General features: G+C 43.4%; 1 protein-coding gene across 9 annotated transcripts in view; it reads left to right on the forward strand.

The window, feature by feature from the left end:
* The window catches only part of HDX (highly divergent homeobox), a 44,451-nt gene that overhangs the window by 709 nt on the left and 19,347 nt on the right, over positions 1–24,395 (forward strand). For 2 of the 9 annotated variants that reach the window (XM_081848012.1, XM_081848017.1), the window contains exons 1-4: positions 480–750; positions 9,457–9,603; positions 11,185–12,309; positions 20,130–20,183. In XM_081848012.1, coding sequence (XP_081704138.1) covers positions 622–750; positions 9,457–9,603; positions 11,185–12,309; positions 20,130–20,183 — 1,455 coding nt within the window. In that variant the 5' untranslated portion in view covers positions 480–621. Of the gene's footprint in view, positions 1–10; positions 214–477; positions 751–786; positions 975–9,456; positions 9,604–11,184; positions 12,310–20,129; positions 20,184–24,395 lie in introns of those variants that run through there. The other 7 variants (XM_081848016.1, XM_081848013.1, XM_081848019.1 and 4 more) reach the window with 7 other exon arrangements.

Raw genomic sequence — 24,395 nt, forward strand, 5'->3', positions numbered from 1 at the left:
GGCAGGGGATCGGGCGCAGGGAGGGGGGGAGGGGCGCGATCGGCGCGCGGACCCTGAGGGGGGGGGGCCGAGTGAGGAAGATCGTGGGGAGGGGGAGAAGGGCGGCGGTGTGAGGACTTGACGGGCGGCCTCTTCGATGGCCTGTGGGGGCTGCGATCGAGGAAGACGCTGCCCCCTCCCCCGCGCTATCACTTCTTGGCTGAAGGCTTTGAGGTGAGGGGGGAGGAGCCGGGGAATCGAGATCGAGGGAGGGAAGGAAAGGAAGGGGGGGGGGACACAAAAAAAAACTCCCGAGCCTCGGCTTCAACCTGGAGCTCGCGGACCATAACTCGGGGGCGCATGCGCACCTGAGCATTCGGTTGATCTGCGGCAGGAGACGCCAGCGTGATCTTGCGCGAACTTGGAGGCGCTTACGCGCTGCGCGCGAGTATAAAACGAGGCGCTTGTGCGCATGCCCTTGGGCGGAGAGCGAGGCGGGGCTGAGAAGACGAAGTCGTGCCAGCGGTAGCCCAGGGTTTGGGAAAGCAGCGTCTTGGGCAGTGCTGTTTCTGCCACCAAAGGGCAGCACTGCTCAGGTTTTAGCACGCTGCTTGCTGTTGGGGTTTGCGGCGCACCTCGAGAATGTCTCGGATTTTTCAATCCAAAAAAGGGAGCGGGCGTCGCGCCACGAGAATATCTCGGATTATTGAATCCATAGCGCCCGACGGATTTATCGATCCCTACAGCCCCAATCCTCCAATATTTGAAAAAGTACGCATGCGTAGTGGCAGGTTTAGTTGCTAAAACTACGAGTTACAGAAGTTGCACAAGGAGTAGGCAGAGAAGCAAAGTTTGTGCAAGTTGTAGGGAAAAGGAATAGGCGTTTGTGCCTGCTTGGCTTGCCTGTGCGTCTGCCGTGTAAAAAGTCGAACCTGGTGGTGGTGTATAATTGGTGGTGGTGTGCCTCCTGTAACGCTAGTCTAACTTTTTTGTTGGTAAGAATGCGAGTTTTCATCTTCATTAATATGTATATGTGTTTTGAAAATTGCAATTTATGGGGGAGAGTGCAGGACAATAGTTGCATTTGGCAGGTGTTGGCAAGAAGAAAAGAAAATGGGGAGTTGCTAATGGTTTGTCTGTGAACACAGTCAAGTGTTCTTATGTCATGTGTGTCTTCGGCTTTTCCTGAAGTAAATGTTCATGAAGGCAAATGTAATGTACAGTGGTACCTCAGGTTAAGAACTGAATTTGTTCTGGAGGTCCGTTCTTAACCTGAAACAGTTCTTAACCTGAAGCACCACTTTAGCAAATGGGGCCTCCTGCTGCGGCCGTGCCGCCGCTGCACGATTTCTGTTCTCATCCTGAAGCAAAGTTCTTAACCCGAGGTACTATTTCTGGGCTAGCGGAGTCTGTAACCTGAAGCGGCTTTAACCTGAGGTACCACTGTATTTGCTTCATAATGTGGTATACAGTGGTACCTCGGGTTATATACGCTTCAGGTTACAGACTCCGCTAACCCAGAAATAGTACCTCGGGTTAAGAACTTTGCTTTAAGAACTGCAGAAATTGTGCAGTGGCAGCGCAGCGGCAGCGGGAGACCCCATTAGCTAAAGTGGTGCTTCAGGTTAAGAACAGTTTCAGGTTAAGAACGGACCTCCAGAACGAATTAAGTACATAACCAGAGGTACCACTGTATAGTGATCTTTGTGGTGGTGAGGTGGTATTTTTGCAAAAAAGGTTATCAGTTGTGATATTGAGACAGGTGCATCTTAGGGCTGATGAGATAAATGCCTAGGAATCTTCTTCATGCAGTGTCTAAAGGAGCATATTGTTGCTTGTCAGGAAAAAACAAAATGTGCATGGTGGTGTGGTATGTTACGAGTATCTACATTGCATTCACCATCTGTGTTGGCTTTTGGTCTTCAGTGGCATCAGCATAGCAGTAATAGAAAGCACCCAGTTTTTTAAATTATTTATTTATCGTATTTATAGCTTACCTCTTTTTTTCCAGGAGAAAAAGCAATTTGGTTCCAGAAATTCATTCAGATAGTGCATATAAAATATAACTGATAGAAGTCTACAGTATGCGGCATTATTGTGCGACAACAGTCCAAATCCAGTGATCTCCAGATGGTGGAGATGTTAGATGTCTAGGCATTTTCACTTGGTTGCAAGGGGTCGAAAGCCAGGAGCAAAATGCCCCTGGCTAATTTTGAATACTGCTCACCACTCCTTTCATCCTCACAACAACCCTGCGAAGTAGGTTGGTTAGGATGACTGTCCCAGGGTCACCCAGGGAGCTTTATTACTGAGTGGGAATTTCAATCCTGGTCTCCCTAGTCCAACATTTAACCACCAGACTCTGTTTTTGTCCCATGGAAATTGCAAGTGGATATTAAATTTCCCAGTTAAACCAGAACTTCAGATATGGAAGGACTTCTGTATGGCCATACCTGGTGTTAAGGTGTGAAGGTTAAGAACATCCCTCAGCACTGTTCATGCAAGGTCAGGTATTTTGTGTAATCATGCGTTTGGTATTCCTATTCTCAGTGCTGGATAAGAAGTACCAGAGTTAGTGTGTTTGATCAAACACATATATCTGCTGTAACATCACACAGTCTTTGTTGTTGTTGTTTAGTCGTTTAGTCGTGTCCGACTCTTTGTGACCCCATGGACCAGAGCACGCCAGGCACTCCTGTCTTCCACTGTCTCCCACAGTTTGGTCAAACTCATGTTGGTAGCTTCGAGAACACCGTCCAACCATCTCGTCCTCTGTCCTTGTCTTTACCCATTTATAATGGCATTAAGTTTTGTGCACCAGATTTAATCTTGTCAGGTGCAGTAAGTAGTACAGTGGTGCCTCGCAAGATGAAATTAATCCGTTCCGCGAGTGTCTCTTCGTCTTGCGGTTTTTTCGTCTTGCGAAGCACAGCTATTAGCGGCTTAGCGGCTATTAACGGCTTAGCGGCTTTAAGAAAAAGGAAACAAACTCGCAAGAACTCTTTCTCGCAAGAACGAAACGTCTTGCGAAGCAAGCCCATAGGGAAATTTGTCTTGCGGAACGACTCAAAAAACGGAAAACTCTTTCGTCTTGCGCGTTTTTCGTCTTGCGAGGCATTCGTCTTGCGAGGTACCACTCTATCTGACATTCATATCCATATATCATTTCTATCATATGTGACTAACCTCCAGACACTGAATTTCGACTCCCAATATTTATTAGTAAAAATTGCTACATGTAGCAATTTCATTAAAAATGCAAATATGTTGCACAACAAATATATAAATTCTAGAAACCAAATCACAGATCACTAACCATAAGAGTTCCCCTCCCTTTCTCTTTTATTGTCTACATAAGCCTAGTGATATAGGGGGGGAAAATCAGTAAACTGATGGTGCCTACTGCATTCCACAAGACTGGGCTGATGACACTGAAAGCTTGTGTTGACATCAGATGAGTCTCACCTACTTGCAGTGCAACCATAGACACTCTTGGCAGATGATTTCAGTGGTCAAGTTGCAATTAATATAAGAGCCACAAACCTGGTAGCAGGTGGCAAGCAGTGCAGATGTTTTCATGATGTCATCTATTGTCAGCTATCTACCTTCATCAACATTCCAGCTGCCACATTCTGTACCAGCTAGAGCTTTTGGATCAAACCCAAGGGTAGCCCCACATAGAACGCAATGCAGTAATCCAGCCTCTGGGTTAACCATGCCTCTGGCTTAGCCATTCTGACTGGTGCTGATGAGAACTGTTGAGTCCAATAACACCTTAAGGTCCATAGGTTAGTCACCCCTTGATTCTAAGCTGTGTGCATTTAAAGAAAATGATGGTCTCTAAAGAATCCTGGGAACTATAGTGTTTGAATGGTGCTAGGTGTTCTAGTTGTGAGTGGTAAACTACAGTTCCCAGGATTATTTGGTCATGCACTTTAAATGTGTGTTGCGTATTTAGGTGATGTAAGCAACCAGCTTTTCTGAAAAAGAAAAGCACACACTAATCTGAGGATCTGCAACATGCACATCTTTGCAAATGACAATGGTCCTTTTTCAGCAATAGTAGCCATACAAATAGCTATTGCTGATATCCTCCTTTGAGCCTCAGAATAATTTGTGGACTAGCATCCACTGATGAATTATATCTTGCATCACATATTAGAGAGATAATCCAACTAGCATTCTTCTGGGGTCTTTATCAGCAAGGTGGTATTTTTTTGCTATTGATTTTTCCCTGCATTACTTTGTTCTCTGGCTGTAGTTGGAAGTCTCTTTAATGAGTGTCCACTTCATATGCAGTTACTGACTTTTCATTCAAAACTAGTACATTTCTCTATGGGGAAAAAATGGAGCCAACAAGTACTTCCAATGTCCAGGTTGATGGTACCAATGGATTGATAAAGGCTTCTAAAAAGGAACTTGCCATTCTTTTGGGCTTACAAGTATAGGTTTTGCTAACCCATTAATTGCTAGAAAATGTACACGTTACCATGGAGGTAGCTACGAAGATGGCAGCAACCACTGCTCAAAGTTATGTGTGCTGTAGGCCTAAATACCATTGAAACAAATGAGATTTACTCTGGTGCATATTTGATTACACTTTGTTTGCTGGTCCCTCTGCCTTTTCCAAGTCAACTGTTTTGGAGCTATGTCTAACCTTGGTATGAAACGTGTAGCACAATTTCTTTTAACTCATTTCTATAGCCAACATTACTCTTGCTATCAGGTTAAATCTAAGATGTTCTATATGTTGTTAAATCTAACACATAATGAAGTATTGTCTCAAGTTAGAATGCTGTGTCCATTTATTTGGAAATCAACCTTGTTGAAGGCCTTTAGTTCAGTGGTAGAGCACAGGATTCATCTGCAAGAGGTCCAAGGTTCAATCCCTGGCACCTGCATTTAAAAGGACCAGGTTGGACAGGTGTGGGGAACATTTGGTCCTACACATGTTGCTGAACGACTCCACCCATCTGACCAATCACCAGAGATGATGGGAGTTGTTGTTCAGTAGCATCTGGAAGGACAGAGGTTCCCCAGACCTGAAGTAGGAGGTGGTAAGAAACATCTCTGCCCAAAACTTTGGAGAGTTGTTGCAAGACAGAGTACACAATGCTAGGGATGATAGAATCCTGCTTCCTATATTTCTGTTTAGGAAAGTGAGTAGACCTGTTAAGAACGCTTTAGTTTTAGATCCATGCTTACTGTGGGCTAGGAGATGTTATAGTGTGTGTGAGGATACAATTTATGGTTAAATATGTGGCAGTTTTTCCTCTTTGGTATTTAATTTAATTTAATTTTTTTAATTTTTTTGCATTTGAGCCACATATAAATGGTTTGTGAGAAATAATAATTCACCTAGCAATCATTTTTTTTTAAATATTAAGTTTTCCATTTTAATAATCCAATAAAATCACATTAAAACATTCCAAATTACAATACAATAAAAAAGCCAAATATAAATGCCAAATTATGTATCTTTGGGTGTCTTCCCATGCTCTGAATTTCACAAAATGCTGATCATCTAAATATCACATAGCATTTCTTAGTTAGTCAATAAACCATTCCGATGTCAATCCTTCATTTAATTTTCATTTATTTTTGCAACCACTGGTCTGTTCAACTTTTGCCTTCATAATTCTGGATGAAATATTTTCCCTGTTGTTATCCACACTTCAGCAATTTCAGTTTCAGTTTCTGCTCACAGGAGCCATAATATTCCACATCCCAAACCCTGGGCAGAAATCTGAAATTCCCCTCTGTAATCTCGCTCCATCTCCCAACATGCTGGTACCTCTGCAGAAACACATTAACTCCAGCCCAGAATTCTTTCCATCTTCCACTGAGGGTAGCTGCCAGAATCTTCACCCAGTCAGTATTACAGTAGAACCTCGGGTTGCGAAAGTGATCTGTGTGGGAGGCACATTCGCAACCCACAGCACCGCGTCCACGCATGCGTGGATCACGATTTGGCGCTTCTGCGCATGCACGAGCGCCGAAACCTGGACGTAACCCGTTCTGGTACTTCCGGGTTCGGCACGGTGCGCCACCCAAAATCATATAACCTGAAGCATCTGTAACCCGAGGTACCACTGTATATTTAAACCACAACAGAAGCAAAATGCTCTTTCAGGCCCGCTTGCGTATTTCAAACAGTTGCCCTTCGGGCGAGGTTTACCAGGTAAAACTACAAGTACAAATTGTATAGTCCCCCTGGGGCTATACAGTTAATCCATCAGTTAATTCAACAAGCGGATTAGTCCTTTGTGATGTTATTCTTGCTCCTCATTGACGCTACTTTCGTTTTCTGCTCACAGGGATAATTTTAACTGTGTCACAGTCCACCATTAATCCTGGGCAGATATCTAGAATTCTCCTCTTTGGTCTCCTGCTAACGAGATGGTGCCTCCCCGCTAACTCAGTAACTCCAATCAGGAATTCCTTTCATCTTTCCCTTAATGGTCATTGCCAGAATCATAGTCAAAATTTCACAAAGTTTATTTCGCATGTAGCTTAGCGCCCACTCATATATTTCAAACAGTTGTCCTTTAGTTACGACGAAAGTCTTTCTCCACATCAAATCCTTCTCAGTGGCTGGTTAAATTAGCAAATTATTTTATCTCTGCTAGTTCAGAGCATGCCTGTTAAATAAGTCTGAATTTTTATCTTAAGAAACTGGTGTCCTCTGCTCATGGCGCCAGCTTTGAGGAGATGCCAAGATGTGCAGTGCATTGCACCCAGCGCCCCTTGCATTCCTTCAGGATGGGCAGCAGGTATCAGATGATCTGGGAGTGGCCTGCTCCCCCCAGCCCTGGTGGGGGGGCCTTTGGGAGGACAATTACTCCCATATTATCCTTGTCTGCACGAAAGGGCTGTACTGTTATGGGCACAGCCATTCACCATGGCAGCAAAATAGGAAGTCCAATAATTCACCTAGCAATCTTATTTCCTAACACATAGTAGCCTTCATATACTCTTCTATGTTTGAATAGATTAGCACTAGTAGAGCAGATGTGGTTGTTAAAGTAAATGTTCCATCCATGGAGCAGAAGGTTTGGGCAAAATTTCCTTTTTAGCTAAATATTATTATATATCAATATACAGTGGTGCCTCGCAAGACAAAATTAATCCGTTCCGCGAGTCTCTTCGTCTTGCGGTTTTTTCGTCTTGCAAAGCACGGCTATTAGCGGCTTAGCGGCTATTAACGGCTTAGCGACTTTAAGAAAAATGAAACAAACTCGCAAGAACTCGCAAGACTTTTCGTCTTGCGAAGCAAGCCCATAGGGAAATTTGTCTTGCGGAACGACTCAAAAAACGGAAAACTCTTTCATCTTGCGCGTTTTTCGTCTTGCGAGGCATTCGTCTTGCGAGGTACCACTGTATCACAATGTCTGAAATGGGAATGGAACTATGTAGAGGGGAACGGAGCAATGTCCTGGCAACTGCTATTAATTAGGAGTCTAAAACTGGTAATTTTTTACTTACCTTTAACATACTGTTACTTTACAGTATAGATAATTTTTTAATTAGCATATTTTCTCTAAAATTAGAGGTGTAGAAGTACAGCAAGAAGCAGTTAGCAACTCAGGTATACATCTTTCATACAAGATACTCTTTCCATTTGAGTATCCATTTTAGACACTCTATACAGGGCCCAGAACAGACTCTTCCTGCAAGAACTTCACATGACTTAATCTGCTTTTCTTGAGCTGGATGATATACATTAATTTCAACAACCTTAATATTCTCCATGCTTTTTCAGAGCCATTATTTTTACTGTTTGGGTAACTCATTCTTGCATTTATATGACCATAAAATGTGATCTGTATATCAGTTCTACTTGCGCTGTAAGTTGTTATACAGTGGTACCTCTGGTTGCGAATGGGATCTTTTCTGGAGGCCCGTTTGCAACATGAAAAGAGTGCAACCCGCAGTGGCGCGTCTGCGCACGCACGGGTTGCGATTCGCCACTTCTGCACATGCTCATGACGTCATTTTGTGCTTCTGTGCATGCACGAGTGGCGAAACTCGGAAGTAACCTTTTCTGGTACTTCCAGGTTGCCGCGGGACGTAACCTGAAAGAAAGTAACATGAAGCACACGTAACATGAGGTATGACGGTACAGGCTTTGTAATATATGCACCACTTTAGTAGAAACTTTGGGTTTAGCTTTTTCTATGTTTGCTTAAATTTGCACAAAAATAATAGTTTCTGGGGAACCTCTTGTAGTTTTTCCTGCACTTTGTTAGATTTATGTGGGATTCCCAAGCAGTCACCCATCCAGATACTGTGCAGAACCAGAACTGCTCGGCTTCAGAAATGGCAAGTTTTTAGTCACTTTCAGGTGTTGGAAAGGGAAATCAAGATACCTCCACAGTGCTACTTTATAACTAGGCAAGTCCATGTGACTGAAGAGAAGGCTGAAACATTTGAGAAGGGTCCTTATGCTTCTGGTCCTGGGCTCTGAGGGCAACATTTTTTGCCCTTACACATACATAGATGTGTATAGAAGGACTGTAGCTCAGTGTTAAAGCACCTGCTCTTCATGCAAAATGTCCCAGGTTCAATCCCTGGCATCTCCAGGTAGATCTAGAAAAGCACCCTAGGGCCACCGCTGTCCAGAGTTGTTCCTGGTATAGCATAATGTGGCTTTGTACATTCTCATATACAGTGGTGCCTTGCAAGACGAAATTAATCCGTTTCACGAGTCTCTTCGTCTTGCGGTTTTTTCGTCTTGCGAAGCACAGCTATTAGCGGCTTAGCGGCTATTAACGGCTTAGCGGCTTTAAGAAAAAGGAAACAAACTCGCAAGAACTCGCAAGACGTTTCGTCTTGCGAAGCAAGCCCATAGGGAAATTTGTCTTGCGGAACGACTCAAAAACCGGAAAACTCTTTCGTCTAGCGAGTTTTCCGTCTTGCGAGGCATTCGTCTTGCGAGGTACCACTGTACTTACAAGTTCAGTGATAGCAAGCCAGCTATATCATATCAGATAAGCTGTGGCTCTTTCATTGAAGTATATTACAGAGATCCCTTGCTGCAATGTCTGCAAGATGGAACAAATCTCCCCCCTGTTCCCAGTCTGTGCAATCAAGTATGCCCCAGATTGCAAGCAATTTCTTTTTTCCAGTAGAACTCGGTGGAAGCTATTAAGAACCAAGACTGCCTCAGCTTCATAGCCTTGTTTGGTGTCCCACTTCTTGGCTGAGAGACAGAATCCATTCCTGAATGCCTACAAACATGATTCTATCAACAACCCTCCTAGTTATTTAAAAAATGTGGCAGTTCTCTGATTCTTGTATGTATTAATATTTTTGTATGATTAAGAAAACTGATAACAGATAAACCAGAATATAATAGAGCTCAGTCCACTGTAGTTTTCTATTTGCTTGGATAAGTAAGCACCTGCTTTAAAAAATAATAATAATCTGCAAGTCTTAAATTATTCCAATTTTCATAGTATCTTCTTTTATTTTTAGATGAATCTGCGTTCTGTATTTACTGCAGAACAACAAAGGATATTGCAGCGTTATTATGAAAATGGAATGACAAATCAGAGTAAAAATTGCTTTCAGCTCATATTACAGTGTGCACAAGAAACTAAGCTGGACTTCAGTGTAGTCAGGGTAAGTACTCAGGTCTTCCATGCTAAAATATGCATAACAGTTTATCAAATGCACTTGTTTTGCTTCTTTATCTGCAGGGGACATGGAGCTATTAAGAAACGAAAAAGCTCCTTTCCCCAATATAACTTGTGCTTTGTCCCACCCACCCCCCATGACAGCTCCTTATAGTCTTGCCTGTTGTTTGAGATAGTGCTATGAAGTGCTTTCATCTTGTCCAAACAACTTAAGTCTCTTTAGCATCTGAAGTTAGGGCTTTTGTTGAAATTCTGGCTTTTGTAGATGTTTGAAAATTTTCTTTCATCTTTTTAACTTGGATGTTTGATTATTATTATGTCAAACAAGATTGTGTGAAGTATGTAAGGGACACTTCACACATTACATTGGGGTGCAGTTACATTGATGCTTTGTAGATTTATGCCTACAAATTAAGTGTAACAAATATGCCTTTGTAAGCACCTGTATCATACAGTTATGCTTGTCAGGAGATCATTATTGGCTACAGTTCCCTGTTGAGTGTATGCTTGGTGGCTTTGCCTCCTCCTAATGGGTGCCTTGGTAGAAAGATGGTATATAAATGCAGTAAATAAAAGAAATAAAGGCTCTGAAACAGTGTGAAATGAATCTGAAACAGTAGTTTAATTGCATTAGTTTGCACTACATTAGTAAAATGTTGTGGTTTAATTTAGTTTCTGCTAAAACAAGAGTGGGTGGGCAATTAAGTTCATTCTATGGTAAGACAACACCCCCCCCCCCTTTCTCAACTGATGAGGAAGACGCTGGGGACATTTTAGCCATTATATGAAATTCTTGATCTGATTTGGATATTAGGAAGATTCCTGGTATATGTGTTGTTGCTCTTACAATTTGTGATAATCTTCTTTAAGAATTTATTTTGAGTTGACCTCACTTGTTCTTATGAGTGGTGGGGTAAATGCTAAGTCCTTGTAGTTCTAGGTGAGGACAGTACCAGGAAAGTACTAGCTGCCTTGGAAAAAAAATTTCAGCCTTGTACATTGCAGTGTGTTGTTCAGGGGCCTTGCTTGGAACTATTATGTATCTATTATGCTGAAGAAATGATAGAATATACTCTGATAGCGGGACCAGCATGTTCTTCACGCCCTAACTGTTCAATAGCAAAAGTTCGATCTTCAGAAATGGGTAGATGGAGATCTTTGCAGCATGGTTGTAAACATTAGGAGGTGGTGATGTGTGCACATCAAGCTGCTATTAAAGGTACAGTCACATAGGACAGTTCAAAGGTTTACTGCTCAGTGTCCAGAAATATTAGAGTTTGGTATTGATCCTTCCTCCTCCTTGGAGAAGGAAAAGATAAAGAGACAGAAAATTATGGTGGAAAGGGCTTGGGTGGGGGGAGACGAATCTTGCACTCTGGTGGCTTGTTTATGGGCAAGGGCATGTGGTATGTAAGCAACAGCTGGAAAATTGCAAGTGGTAGTTAATAGTAAAGTTACTCATGTGTCTCATTCATTCACTTTTTTAGTCTTTGTACTGTGATACTCTGGACTGAATGAAATGAATTTGAGTTGGATCCTTTGCTGATTAACCCTTTTGTGTTTGCAGACCTGGGTTGGCAACAAAAGAAGGAAGATGAGCAGCAAGAATGTTGTGGATTCTGGAGGCACCCCATCAGGGACTGTTGCCAGCACGTTGAACATACCTACAGTAACGAATGTCCGAAGCCTAGCCAACCTTGCTTCCCCCCAAACCCAACAGGCATCTTGGACGTCCTCCAACAACGATGTCATGGTGACCGGTGTATACACCCCAGCCAGATCTTCTCACAGGCTGGTGTCCACTAAGCAGTCCAGTGCATCGGTGAGTGATCTGCATAAAAATTCTCTTCCAAGGCCACAAACAAAAAGTGAACCTGAGTTTCAGCGACAGCAGATTGCAGTGGCGCAGCAAGCCCCCCACTGTAAAAATGCTTCTCTGTTCCTGGGAGAAAAGACTATTATCCTGTCAAGGCAAACAAGTGTGTTAAATTCAGCAAATTCTATTTATGACCATGCTAAGAAAAGCTATGGTGGTTCTTCGGTTCAGACTGCAGAGTTGGTTTTACCTCAGAAGCCCATGTTGTGCCACAGACCAAGCAAAGTGGAACAGATGGGATGTCAAAGGTTACCGAAACCGGAGCATCCAATCCTAGCCTCACATGTGCCATCTGGGCAAAGGGCCAGCATTAGAGATCCTTCCTGCAGCACGCACAATGTGGAAATTCGAGAGGTTTTTTCCTTGGCTGTTACCGATCAACCTCAGAGAATCCTGGGAGGAAATACTCAGAAGCCATCGTCCTCTTCTTCTGCAGATGGCAGTTATTTGTCCATTGCCATGGAAACGGGGGATGTCGATGATGAGTATGCTAGAGAGGAAGAATTGGCATCAATGGGTGCCCAGATACAGAATAACCCCCGACTAAGGGGCACATCCCTCATGGTGGAGAACCCAGGCACAGGCCTACCAGGGTCAGGCAGAAGTGTTGGCTGCAGTTCACACTTGGTTAATTCCAGGGACTTGCACAACAGTACCCCGTATCATAACAGAGACTACCACTTGCCTCCACGTACCTCCTTGCATACTATGTCGAGCACACTATATAGCAGTTCTTATCCATCAAGAGGTAATCTGTCTTCTCATTCTGCAGCTTCCAATCAACGAAGGCTGTCTCAAAACCAAAATAATTACCAGGTAATTGGAGTTCCTCCTACGTTTTAATGCTTGTGCTTTGACATCGTCTTCTGTTTTGTTGATGTTGTTGTAAACCGGGAGTTCCAGCAAGTTAACTTCTGTGCAGTGAATTGCAGCTTTATGCATTTCTTGCCAAGAAAACACCTTGAATCATTATGCATTCTATTCCATGATTTTGGACACCTTATCCTCTGCACCAATACATGAAGCTGCAGAGTCTTGCTGTATAGTGGAGCCATAAGTGTGACGGCCATAATGTTCTCCTGCATGTGCGAATCACATCTGCCTTTTGTTTCCTTTTCATTGCTACTTTGGCCTAAGGCCTCTATCCATGAATGGTAAAGGTAACTCCAGTGTGCCTTTGCTGAGTCTGTCTCACCATTCCTGCTCTCTTCATTTGCCTTGAAAGAGGTATCATGCCTGGACTTTTCACTCATTCAGTGTTCAAAACTCCCATTGTTCTATGTGCATTTTGTGAATTTCATTAGCACAAGCAGTTTCTGAGCTCTGGGTGCAGTACTGTGCTGAAGATTTCAGACTTCAGAGTGGAACAAAAGGAGGAGCTTTTTCTGCCTCCCCACTTCCAGCTACTCTCTGAAGAATATTAGGGGGGTGGGCAGGGAAAGGACTAGACCATGTGAAAAATGAACATAATGTTTTAGCTGCAGTTCATTCATTTTCAGCTTTGTATTCTTGTTATTAAAAAGATTGCCTAGACATTCTGTTGTTGCACCCATAACCTAGGCTTTCATATCTCAATTTCTAACCCTGCTCATATTTACAGAAGCAGTGAAACATGACAGTCTTAGTTTTCCTGCGTTGGCACTTGCTGCAGTTGCCTAAGCCACAAGGATGCTGGTACCAGGCCTAGAGAGGTTCTGGTTGGACCTGCCTCAGGATTTGTGACCAGTTACGTTAACCTGATGGCTAAATTGCTATCCAGATTATCTGCCATCCTGAGAGTGACCGCTTTTTTAACCTGAGAGTGGCTGCTAAATTCATGGAAGTTTTTTTCAGTGTATGAAAGGTTTGACTGATGATGTTTTTGCTCTAGTGCAGGGGTCAGCAAACTTTCAGCAGGGGGCCAGTCCACTATCCCTCAGACCTTGTGGGGGGCTGGACTGTATTTTTTTTGGGGGGGGGGGATGAACAAATTCCTATGCCCCACAAATAACCCAGAGATGCATTTTAAATAAAAGGACACATTCTACTCATGTAAAAACATCCTGATTCCTGGACCGTCCATGGGCCAGATATAGAAAGCGATTGGGCCGAATCCGGCCCCTAGGCCTTAATTTGTCTACCCATGTTCTAGTGTGTAGTTTTACTACAAATACTAAACCAAAGATTGTGAAACTTTGTGCTTTTTACTGTGAATGTTGCTTAATCAGATTTCAGCTGCTGCTGAAAATGCTTTTAAATGTTTTAAAATAGTTTTAAAATAGTTTTTAATCTGTGACGTTTTAAATGTTGGGTTTTGTGGGGTTTTTGCTCTGTTGGGGTAGGATAAACGTTTAGTTGGGGCTGGGGATTAGTTTAATTTTAGTAGAAATGTAGTATTGGTTTCTACTGTTTGATTGTATAGTTTGTATTTTGTTTAGAACGGCAGAGGGTCAGGGCTGTTTGGGAGTGAGCCCCAGTTAACAGAATGGCTGGGGTTCCATGGGAAGGGGTGTACTGGGACAACTGATCTCAGTGACCAATCTCAGGAGGAGGAGGAGTTATGCTAAGACCAGACCATGTCATTACTGAGGAGGCAGGTTTAGTAGTTGGTTGAAGACTATCCCTGCCTCCGGGTCTGGTCTTGACCAGAAGGATACTGAAATTGACAAGGGAGACCCACATGACCTTAAGGTGCTGCTTGCAATGCCAAGTCAATGATTCACAAGACGGCTGTCATCCATGACTTGATCGTGGATGGACGACTTGATTTGGCATGTGTAACAGAGACTTGGTTGGATGAAGCAGATGGGCCTGTCCTTGCCACTGCTTGTCCACCAGGCAACCCAGGTCAGCGATGGGGATGGAGATGCTCCTTCAGGAATACTTTTGATGGCCTTTCAGCTGATGCCCTGGTGGCCCACTGCAGTGTGGAGTTAACCTGGGCTATTGACTGTCTGGCTCTGAAGTGCCCTCACCGATTGCATTGAGCTCAGACAGCCCCATGGTTTTCCCCAGAGCAGAGGGTGATGAAATAATCGCTGAAACAGCTAGAGAGCTGGTGGCAGAAAACTCATTCTGAATCGGACTGGACACAGGTTAGAGCTCAGTGTTGAGCCTACCAAGTGGTAATAGCGACAGCAAAGAGGATCTTCTTTGCATCTGCAGAAAACAGCAGTAGAGACTCTTTTCAGGTGGTTCACAATTCAAGAGAACCACCTTTGCCATCGGGGCCTGGTAAGGACCCCAAGATCTCTTGCAATTTTTTATTGCAGATAAAGTCGCTCAGATTCGGAAAGAGGTTGACTCCACCTTGGGAGCAGGGCCAGGGCAGGAGAGTGCTAGAGTCCTGTCTAGTCAAGTTGCATGGGATCAATTCCAATCTGTTACCTCCATGGATGTGGACAGGCTGCTTGGACAAGTGAAACCGACCACCTGTCTCCTTGATCCTTGCCCATGCTGGCTAATAAAAGCAAGCTGGGAAGGGCTGGGCAATGGTCTCTGTGGGGTGGTGAATGCTTCCCTCTGTGAGGGAGCCTTCCCAGACCTGCTGAAAGAATTGGTTATTAAAACATCTTTGGACCCAGCCAATATGGCCAACTATCACCCAGTCTCACATCTTCTATTCTTCAGCAAAGTGATTGAGCGGGTGGTTGCTGAACTGCTCCAGGCATGCCTGGAGGATGCGGACCATTTGGATACTTTCCAGCCAGGATTCAGGCCACTTCATGAAACTGAAACTGCCTTGGTCGCACTGGTTGATGATCTCCAGTTGGCTAGGAACAAAGGTGAAAGCTGTTTCCTGGTTCTGCTGGATCTCTCAGCGGCTTTTGATACCATCAATCACGACATCCTTCTGAACGTCTAGTGGGACTGGCAGCTGGGGGCACTGTTACACAGTGGTTCCGCTCCTTCCTCCTGGGCCGTGTTCAGAAAGTGGGGGGGGGATGAGTGTTCAGACCCCTGGGCTCTCATTTGTGGGGTGCCTCAGGGTTCTGTCCTCTCCCCCATGCTTTTCAACATCTACATGCAGCCGCTGGGAGAGATCATCAGGGGGTTTGGGCTGGGTGTTCATCAGTATGCGGGTGATACCCAGCTCTACCTCTCTTTCAAATCAGAACCACTGAAGGTGGTGAAGGCCCTGTATGAGTGTCTGGAGGCGGTTGGAGGATGGATGGCGGCTAACAGATTGAGGCTGAATCCTGACAAGACAGAAGTACTGTTTTGGGGGGACAAGAGGCAGGCAGGTGTGGAGGACTCCCTGGTCGTGAATGGGATAACTGTGCCCCTGAAGGACCAGGTACACAGTCTGGAAGTCATTTTGGACTCACAGCTGTCCATGGAGGCACAGGTCAATTCTGTGTCCAGGGCAGCTGTCTACCAGCTCCATCTTGTACACAGGCTGAGACCCTACCTGCCCGCACACTGTCTCACCAGAGTGGTACATGCTCTAGTTATCTTCTGCTTAGACTACTGCAATGTGCTCTACATGGGGCTACCTTTGAAGGTGACTCGGAAACTACAATTAATCCAGAATGTGGCAGCTAGACTGGTGACTGAGAGTGGCTGCCGAGACCATATAACTCGGGTCCTGAAAGACCTACATGGGCTCCCAGTACATTTCTGAGCCAAATTCAAAGTGTTAGTGCTTTAAAGCCCTAAATGGCCTCGGCCCAGTATACCTGAAGGAGCGTCCCCACCCCCATCATTCAGCCCAGACACTGAGGTCCAGCTCCAAGGGCCTTCTGGCGGTTCCCTCACTGTGAGAAGTGAGGTCACAAGAAACCAGGCACAGGGCCTTCTCGGTAGTGGTGCCCGCCCTGTGAAATGCCCTCCCATCATATATCAGAGAAATAAACAACTACTGTATCAGACTGAAGGCAGCCCTGTTTAGGGATGTTTTTTATGTTTCATGTTTTATCATGTTTTTAATATGTTGGGAGCCAGAGTGGCTGGGGAAATGCAGCCAGATGGGCAGGGTATAAATAAATTATTATTATTATTATTATTATTATTATTATTATTATTATTAATTTCATTGAGTAGTGAATGGTAAAATGACCCTTTTATAGTGAAAGAGTGAAATTCTATGGCTAGATTAGCAGTTCAAAAAATATTGTTTCCGAATTTATTAATGTGGAGAGGAAATTGTACATGGATTTGGCTCTGAAAAAGTTGGCTCTGAAAACGTTTGCAAGCCTTTAATGTGCAATGTTTCTGTTTGGGAAGGGCCCCCAATCTGGATCCAGGACCATGGTGAATGGATTCTTTCCTTGTGCACTAAGTTTGTATCAAATTTCCATTCCTTACAAAGCTTGCATTGGGAAATCAGTGGAAGCTTTCTTATGGGGCTAAAAACCACCTTTGGGTGGGTTTTCTGTGAGATCACAAAATGTGGGGAAGCAGCCCCACCCCCGACTTAGATTTCATATTTGAAGAACATAGATTGTGAGCTTTTGGACTTGCATTTATCAGTTACAGAAACAACTGTCTTAATGTTTTTGGTTTTATTTTGTTTGTTTTAAAAAAAACACTAAGCAAAAATGCTTTCTATTTAGATGTTACAGGTGAGTGTTGTGGTTATCTTCTGCCATTCCAAATCCTGCTTGTTAATTTGCATTTCACAGTAGAGTTTAGATTTCTTTGGGTAATAAAAGAATAAAAACCTGTGGGGTATGTTTCATGGAAAAGGTTGATAGGCTAATTACGGGTTATTTTTCCAGTTTGAAAACCAGAACAATTGTGATCTTTTGCTTGATTATGAAAAGCCATTGACTGGGGACAGAGCGCATTTTATCTTGGCAATTTCAATGTAACAAAATCTGATTATAGAGGAACAAATTGCTAATGGCTTTCACTGCATGCAAATTTTTGCCAGCAGAAATAGTATTGCGTTATGTTCAGCAATGTGATACTTCTAGATATTGAAATGTACTTTTCCTTTGGGATGAAATGTTTGTCTTGAGATGTAGTACTTTTGATATTTTAAAATACTTTAAAATAGTGTGTTCTTAATAGAAATTCTATTAGTATTTTTTAATAGAGTACACTTGAAAAATAGTCATTCACTTTCAGAAGCGAACCTTGTTCCTATAGCGTGGCATGCATAGAAAACACTGGTAGTGTGCAGGGCTACAGCCGTGTCACGTCAAAGTAGCCTTGGCTTGGAAGCTTCCAAACTGTTTGCTGTACTAGGAATGGGACAAGCCACAGCAGACTCTCTTGGTGATAATGATGATGGTGATGATAATAAATTATTTATACCCTGCCCATCTGGCTGGGTTTCCCCAGCCACTCTGGGCAGCTTCCAACAAAAGATTAAAAATACATTAAAACATCGGTCATTAAAAACTTTCCTAAGCAGGGTTGCCTTCAGATGTCTTCTAAAAGTCAGACAGTTGTTTATTTCTTTGACATCTGATGAGAGGGCGTTCCACAGGGTGGGTGCCACTACCGAGAAGGCCCTCTGCCTGGTTCCCTGTAACTTCGCTTCTCGCAGGAATGGAACTGCCAGAAGGCCCTCGGAGCTGGACCTCTTTGTCTGGGCTGAATGATGTGGCTGGAGACGCTCCTTCAGGTATACTGGGCAGAGGCTTGTGCCCAACTGTGTACAAGCTACTAGGCTATAAAAGCACTTTACCAGACACCTGTCCGCATCTGTCTGTTGCAGTGTGTCTTTAATAGTAGGCCTGGCAAATTATGTATCCAGCTTCCTAAAAAGGAATTATTGTTCACTTTTGATGAGTAGTTAACTTCACAGCTGCTTAGGTTGATAAGACAGATCCTGCCAGATCAGATCAACAGTAAAACAGCCAGTGGGTTTCCGGCCTGATGTCATGGTCATGGTGGACGAGCTCTTCTGCCCTCCAGGACAGTGGAGATGTCTGAGCAGGGGAAAGCAATAATTTATGAGGAAAAATTCCTGGCAAAGCTCCTCAGCGGATTCTGGGGAGTGCACGGTATCCTGCAGTGTCCCTTAAGCCTGTATCTGCCAGCTTGAAAGGCAGAACGGGTGCGACCTGGGAAGTGTGTCTCTGCCATGGGTGAACCTCCGTCTTTGGCATGATCTGTGATCAGTTCCTCAAGAATTTGGAATATTGGCTTTACTTAAGGGGCACTCCTGAAATGGCCTCCCCTGCAAAACGAAAGAATCGTGTGCAGTTGTTATGATGTTATTTTGTCTGATACTGAGGAAAAGAAAGGGGGCACTGATTTATGCTCAACAAAGGGTTTTCACAGTGTTTTTCTATACCCTCCACTCCTGACCAAGGTAAAGGTAAAGGGACCCCTGACCATTAGGTCCAGTCGTGGCCGACTCTCGGGTTGCGGCGCTCATCTCGCTTTATTGGCCGAGGGAGCCGGCGTACAGCTTCCAGGTCATGCGGCCAGCATGACTAAGCTGCTTCTGGCGAACCAGAGCAGTGCACGGAAACGCCATTTGCCTTCCCACCGGAGTGGTACCTATTTATCTACTTGCACTTTGACGTGCTTTCGAACTACTAGGTTGGCAGGAGCAGGGACCGAGCAACGGGAGCTCACTCCATTGTGGGGATTCGAACCGCCGACCTTCTGATCGGCAAATCCTAGGCTCTGTGGTTTAACCCACAGCGCCACCCGCGTCCCATGTTCCTGACCGAGGTAATGGACCCTATTTAAATTAGCTTTGGACTGAACCAGGAGTGGAGGAGAGAGTAATTTGGCAAGACAAAGGACTGGTAATTACATCTGACAGGACTTTATATATGTGACTTTATTCTTTAACTGGCGGGCTGAGGAAAATAATCCCCAGAGTTTTAATGACGGAGCAGGCATCTTGTCGGGGCATTATTTATAGCTCTGTAAGGCCTTGAACAACGGAAGGAATGTTTTCAAAGGAGTGGAATGTTAATGGACAAAGGACGATGGCATAAATTTATCACTGCACACCAGGTCTGGGATCAGAGTTCTGGAAGAACTACACATGTGAAGTGGACTTTTATCTGTTTGAGAAACAACCAAGGTTGCATATTATGAACAACCTCCATCTGAGGATCTTGTTTCCAATCTAAGTGTGAAGATTTTATTGGATAGCCTTCTCCAGGTCAGCTGAAACAGATTCTCATTCAGGTGCCTAGCTATGTGATTCAGACTACAGATGACATTTGGACTCATTGTAGGGGAACATGGACTTAAGGACGATGGCACCCAGATTAATGTGAGAGTAGTTGGTTTGTTTGGGCTTAATATTACCAGGATGGACTTCAAGACACTGCTGGCAACATAAGATAGTCAAGACAACACAAGAGCCAAGCTCAGTATTGGAGATGGAAAAATCTCTGACTCCTGAGGCCCACCTGCTCCCACACTTGACATCTTACAATGTCTGGGGGAGAGTGGGTAGAGCCACAGCTTTAGAATGTGCTCCCAGTTGTTCCTGTGCATGTGGGGCTTGTATTTGGCGCCTTTTAAATTTGGCACCAAATGCAAATCCATGACTAGAAAGGAAGATGATGATTCACCCTTTAAAGTTGAATCACTTGACTCCAGGTGACTGGCTGGGGGGACGGGTGTGGACCAGGTCCAGATGCAGTCCACTGACCAGGTACAGTTTCCCTGGCCTGTGACAACAATTGTGTATCTTCCCAAATCCATTTTGAAGAATATTCTTTTTCTTTCCTCAGATTTCAGGAAATCTTCCTGCACCTTGGACTATGGGGAGTTCACGAAAAAGAGCTGTAAGTACTTCTCACTGAAGCAGTAAGTGAACAAAGTGCAGACTTAGATTAGGTATTTTAAGCTTAGAACTTTTAAACTAATACGAGTAGGGTTTTAAATAAAGTTTGTCTTGAAACGAAATCTTTCCTCCCCACCCACAGCCCCCTTCCTGCTTCCTCAGCATCTCCTGTCAAAGTGCAGAGATGACATTGCTAGATATGTGTAACCCACAGTCAGAAGTATGCACTGTCTTTCCAAGCAACTTTGCATATTCACATTGCCTTTGCCATTGATAGTAATTCCAATTTATGTTACACTTAACTTGCAACCTTGTAAAATGCTCGAAGCATGTCTGTCAACACTGACAGTAGTGAATGAGAAAGGGTGAAGATTATCATCTGCATTCATGGAGATCCTAAAAGTCTCCCCATTGACAGTAATGTTTCCTATATTTTATTAATAGCTAGCAGTATCAACACGGATTTCTCACTGTTGGCTTAAATAATGACGAAAGCAATAAAACTTCAAAATTAAACCTGCTGTTAGGAATCCTCCTTTTGTAAGATGGACTGCAATGTATTTCCAGTTGTCAAATAATTCTAGTGATGGATTGGTGTCACTAAAATCAACTGGGAAAGCTCAGTGGAGTGAAAAATAGCATGGCATAGCCCTTTAGAAATGCAGAATAAGACTTAAAAGGAGATGAGCATTGCTAATGGCAAGAGTAACAAAGACGTCTCTAATGGATGGCTCTCAAAGTAAAACCTTCATATTTAGAATTTATAGTCCATTTCAACTAACTATTGAAAGCTCTCCTCTTACATTCTGTGTGCCTCTAAATAGTTTTGCCTTCTCCTTTTCTGTCTCATTTAATTAATTTAGAGAGAATGAAACCCAGGCTGTCTGGCACATAGCGAAAGGAAAATGCAATGACAGAGAACTATAAATCTTTCAGTTCAGCAATAACTCTAAATCTACCATGGAAAAACAACAGTGCACAGACTCTGCTTTTAGTGTTGTTGGTTAACTAGCTAACTATTAATTTGTGGTGGCATTGAATAGGCTCAATCTCTGCAATTGAATATGCTTTTAAAGCAATTTTAAACCTGTCTGTAGATGCTGTAGTCTTAACAAATGACACAATTTCTAGACTTTCATATAATCTCTCTATTTGCACAAGGAAATTGTATTCAAATGAGATTTGCTAAAAGAGTAAAGTATGTTATAAGTGTCTCCACTTGTGCTAGGACAACAAAATAGCTCCATTGGTTTTGTGACCTAGGACAATCTTGAATGCCATTCTTAAATGAGCTGCAGATAAATTTTGACCCAAAGCCAAAGAAGTGTGCATGCACACGAAAGCTCATACCAATAACAAACTTATTTGGTCTCTAAGGTGCTACTGGAAGGATTTTTAAAATTTTGTTTCAACACTGTATAAGAGATTCATCTTCTTGATACTTTCAGCATCACATTCCCCCAAATATCAATGACAGCTAGGAAAGGGGCAAATACCTCTAGTACAGCTAAATTATGTGTGTGTTGAATGTGTTGGAGCATGTACTGACCCACCTTGTTCTCATCTGTGCTGTCAAAATGTTTCTTTCAGCTGAGCTTCTTTTCCATTTCCCATTGACTCTTTGTGGGAGTGGGGCAGTGCAATCCTATTTTTCAGAACATAAGAATCCTCCTGAATTAGATGAAGAGCTCGTCTGTTCCAGCATCTTGTTTCTAACAAAGACCAACTAAATGATTTTGGGAAGTTTGCAGGAGATCTGGAAAACCTTCTCTTGTTTCCCCCAGTTTATAACACCCAAGTATTTAGTATCCTGGAATTTATTGCTTCTAAAGAGTTACATTTTATTATCTAGGGCCTTATCCATAAGTTACTGCTTTCCTGACCCTCATTTGAAATCATCTATGTAAATCTCTCAAAGTTTGTTAGTTTGAATACACAGTATATTAATTTCGTTAAATCAATAAATTTCAGCAAAACCCTCACATACTGGTGGAGCATACACAGGCACTTACTGTCCCCTCTAAAGACAACTATTACCAAGAGGATTCAGTCCACTTCTTAATGTAATCTTAGAAGGAGAATGTGTAGTATGCTAGCCCTGGAAAATAAATTCTAATCCCATGGAAGCACCCTTGTATGTGCCACTGTGCATCTCATACAGGATCTCATCCAGTGGTACTTCGGGTTACAGGTGCTTCAGGTTACAGACTCCACTAACCCAGAAATAATACCTTGGGTTAAGAACTTTGCTTCAGGATGAGAACAGAAATCGCACGGGGGCGGCGCTGTGGCAGCGGGAGGCTCCATTAGTTAAAGTGGTACCTCAGGTTAAGAACAGTTGCAGGTTAAGAACGGACCTCCAGAAACAATTAAGTTCTTAACCCGAGGTTCCACTGTATTTGGTTTGTTTGATAGGTTATTATTGCAGTTGTACCTCAGGTTAAGTACTTAATTCGTTCCGGAGGTCCGTGCTTAACCTGAAACTGAAACTGTTCTTAACTGAAGCACCACTTTAGCTAATAGGGCCTCCTGCTGCCGCCACGCTGCCAGAGCACAATTTCTGTTCTCATCCTGAAGCAAAGTTCTTAACCCTAGGTACTAATTCTGGATGAGCAGAGTCTGTAACCTGAAGTGTCTGTAACCTGAAGCGTATGTAACCCGAGGTACCACTGTACATTTGTTTTAATGCATTTTTAAAATTTATACTTCATGCTCTTCAAATTTTGTAAACTGCTTATGTGTAAAGGGATTAATAAATTGAGTAAGTGCACAATAGTAGTTCCTGGATGGGGAAGCTTCGTTGGTTAGTGGTTCCCAACCCCTGCTTTTGATATGGTGCCTTACTATAGATCAGAGAATCTAAAAATTGAAGCTTTTCTTATATATAGTCAGGCACAGTCTTTAAGTATTTGCAGTTGTGCTAGATGCTGTCCCAGGGGTTTCAGTCTTTGTATAATTGAGGCAGGAACCCCAGAGAGGTGTGAGGTTGCCTACTCTGGAAAAACTGCTCAGGAATCTTCACCTTAACTCCTTTCTTGGTGGAATGCCACAGGCATGAAAGCAGTTTTGGGATTTTAGCTGTTCAAGTGAACATGGTCTTAATTAGCTGAAGAATATAATGCCAGATAGTTAAAAGAAAGGATAATTTTAAGGCCAATAGGTATCTCAAGGCATTGATAAACACCTCTTTATCCCATACCTCTGTTTTCTCCTAGTTGCGATGCAAGTGAACTTAGGTTAAAGAATCTTTAAAGGGACCCCTGACCATTAGGTCTAGTCGTGACCGACTCTGGGGTTGCGGCGCTCATCTCGCTTTATTGGCCGAGGGAGCCAGCGTACAGCTTCCGGGTAATGTGGCCAGCATGACTAAGCCGCTTCTGGCGAACCAGAGCAGCACACGGAAACGCCGTTTACCTTCCCGCCGGAGCGGTACCTATTTATCTCCTTGCGCTTTGACGTGCTTTCGAACTGCTAGGTTGGCAGGAGCAGGGACCGAGCAACGGGAGCTCACTCCATCGCGGGGATTTGAACCGCCGACCTTCTGATTGGCAAGTCCTCGGCTCTGTGGTTTAACCCACAGCGCCACCCGCGTCCCAAAGAATCTTTAGCTTTGGTTAAAGAATTGTGAGCGTTACCTTCAGCACAACATTGCCCATGCTGTGGCATAAGAGATATTTTTGCATGGTGGTTAGAAGGGGTATTTATTATTTATTTCAGATATTTATATGCTGCTTAGTATTCAGGGTATGGGGACAGGGAAAGGAAGCCCTTCAAAAGAGTCAGTGCTGTTTGCAGGCCATCCCTTACCTAATGTTGAAAAGAAACAAATGTTGACCTTCACACATGAGAAACCATATGTAATCTTGAGCATGACAGAGAGGCAGCCTCTACTTAGCCACAAGGGCTGCTTTTTATAGTGTATTAATTGAAGTTCTTTGCCAGAAAACCGTCTGACAACCTGTCCTTCAGAATCTGTATAACATGACTGATGAATTTAAGGCCAGGCAAGATGTGAATGATTTAGCAGACAGTGGTGCTTTAAAGGGCAAAGTGAAGTCTTCAGTCAAAGAGCTTGTTTACATGGTTTGTTTTTTTTAACCACCTGCTTCCTAATTCTTGGTTAGTGACAATCACCATGTCACTTAAAAAATCCCTTTGCTTAGCGAGGTGCCCTGCTGGCTGTCCTCCAGTTTTGGAGTCTTCTTCCTTCTCA

The sequence above is a fragment of the Podarcis erhardii genome, assembly GCF_964252035.2.
Source record: "Podarcis erhardii genome assembly, chromosome: Z".
Classification (NCBI taxonomy): Eukaryota; Metazoa; Chordata; class Lepidosauria; order Squamata; family Lacertidae; genus Podarcis; species Podarcis erhardii.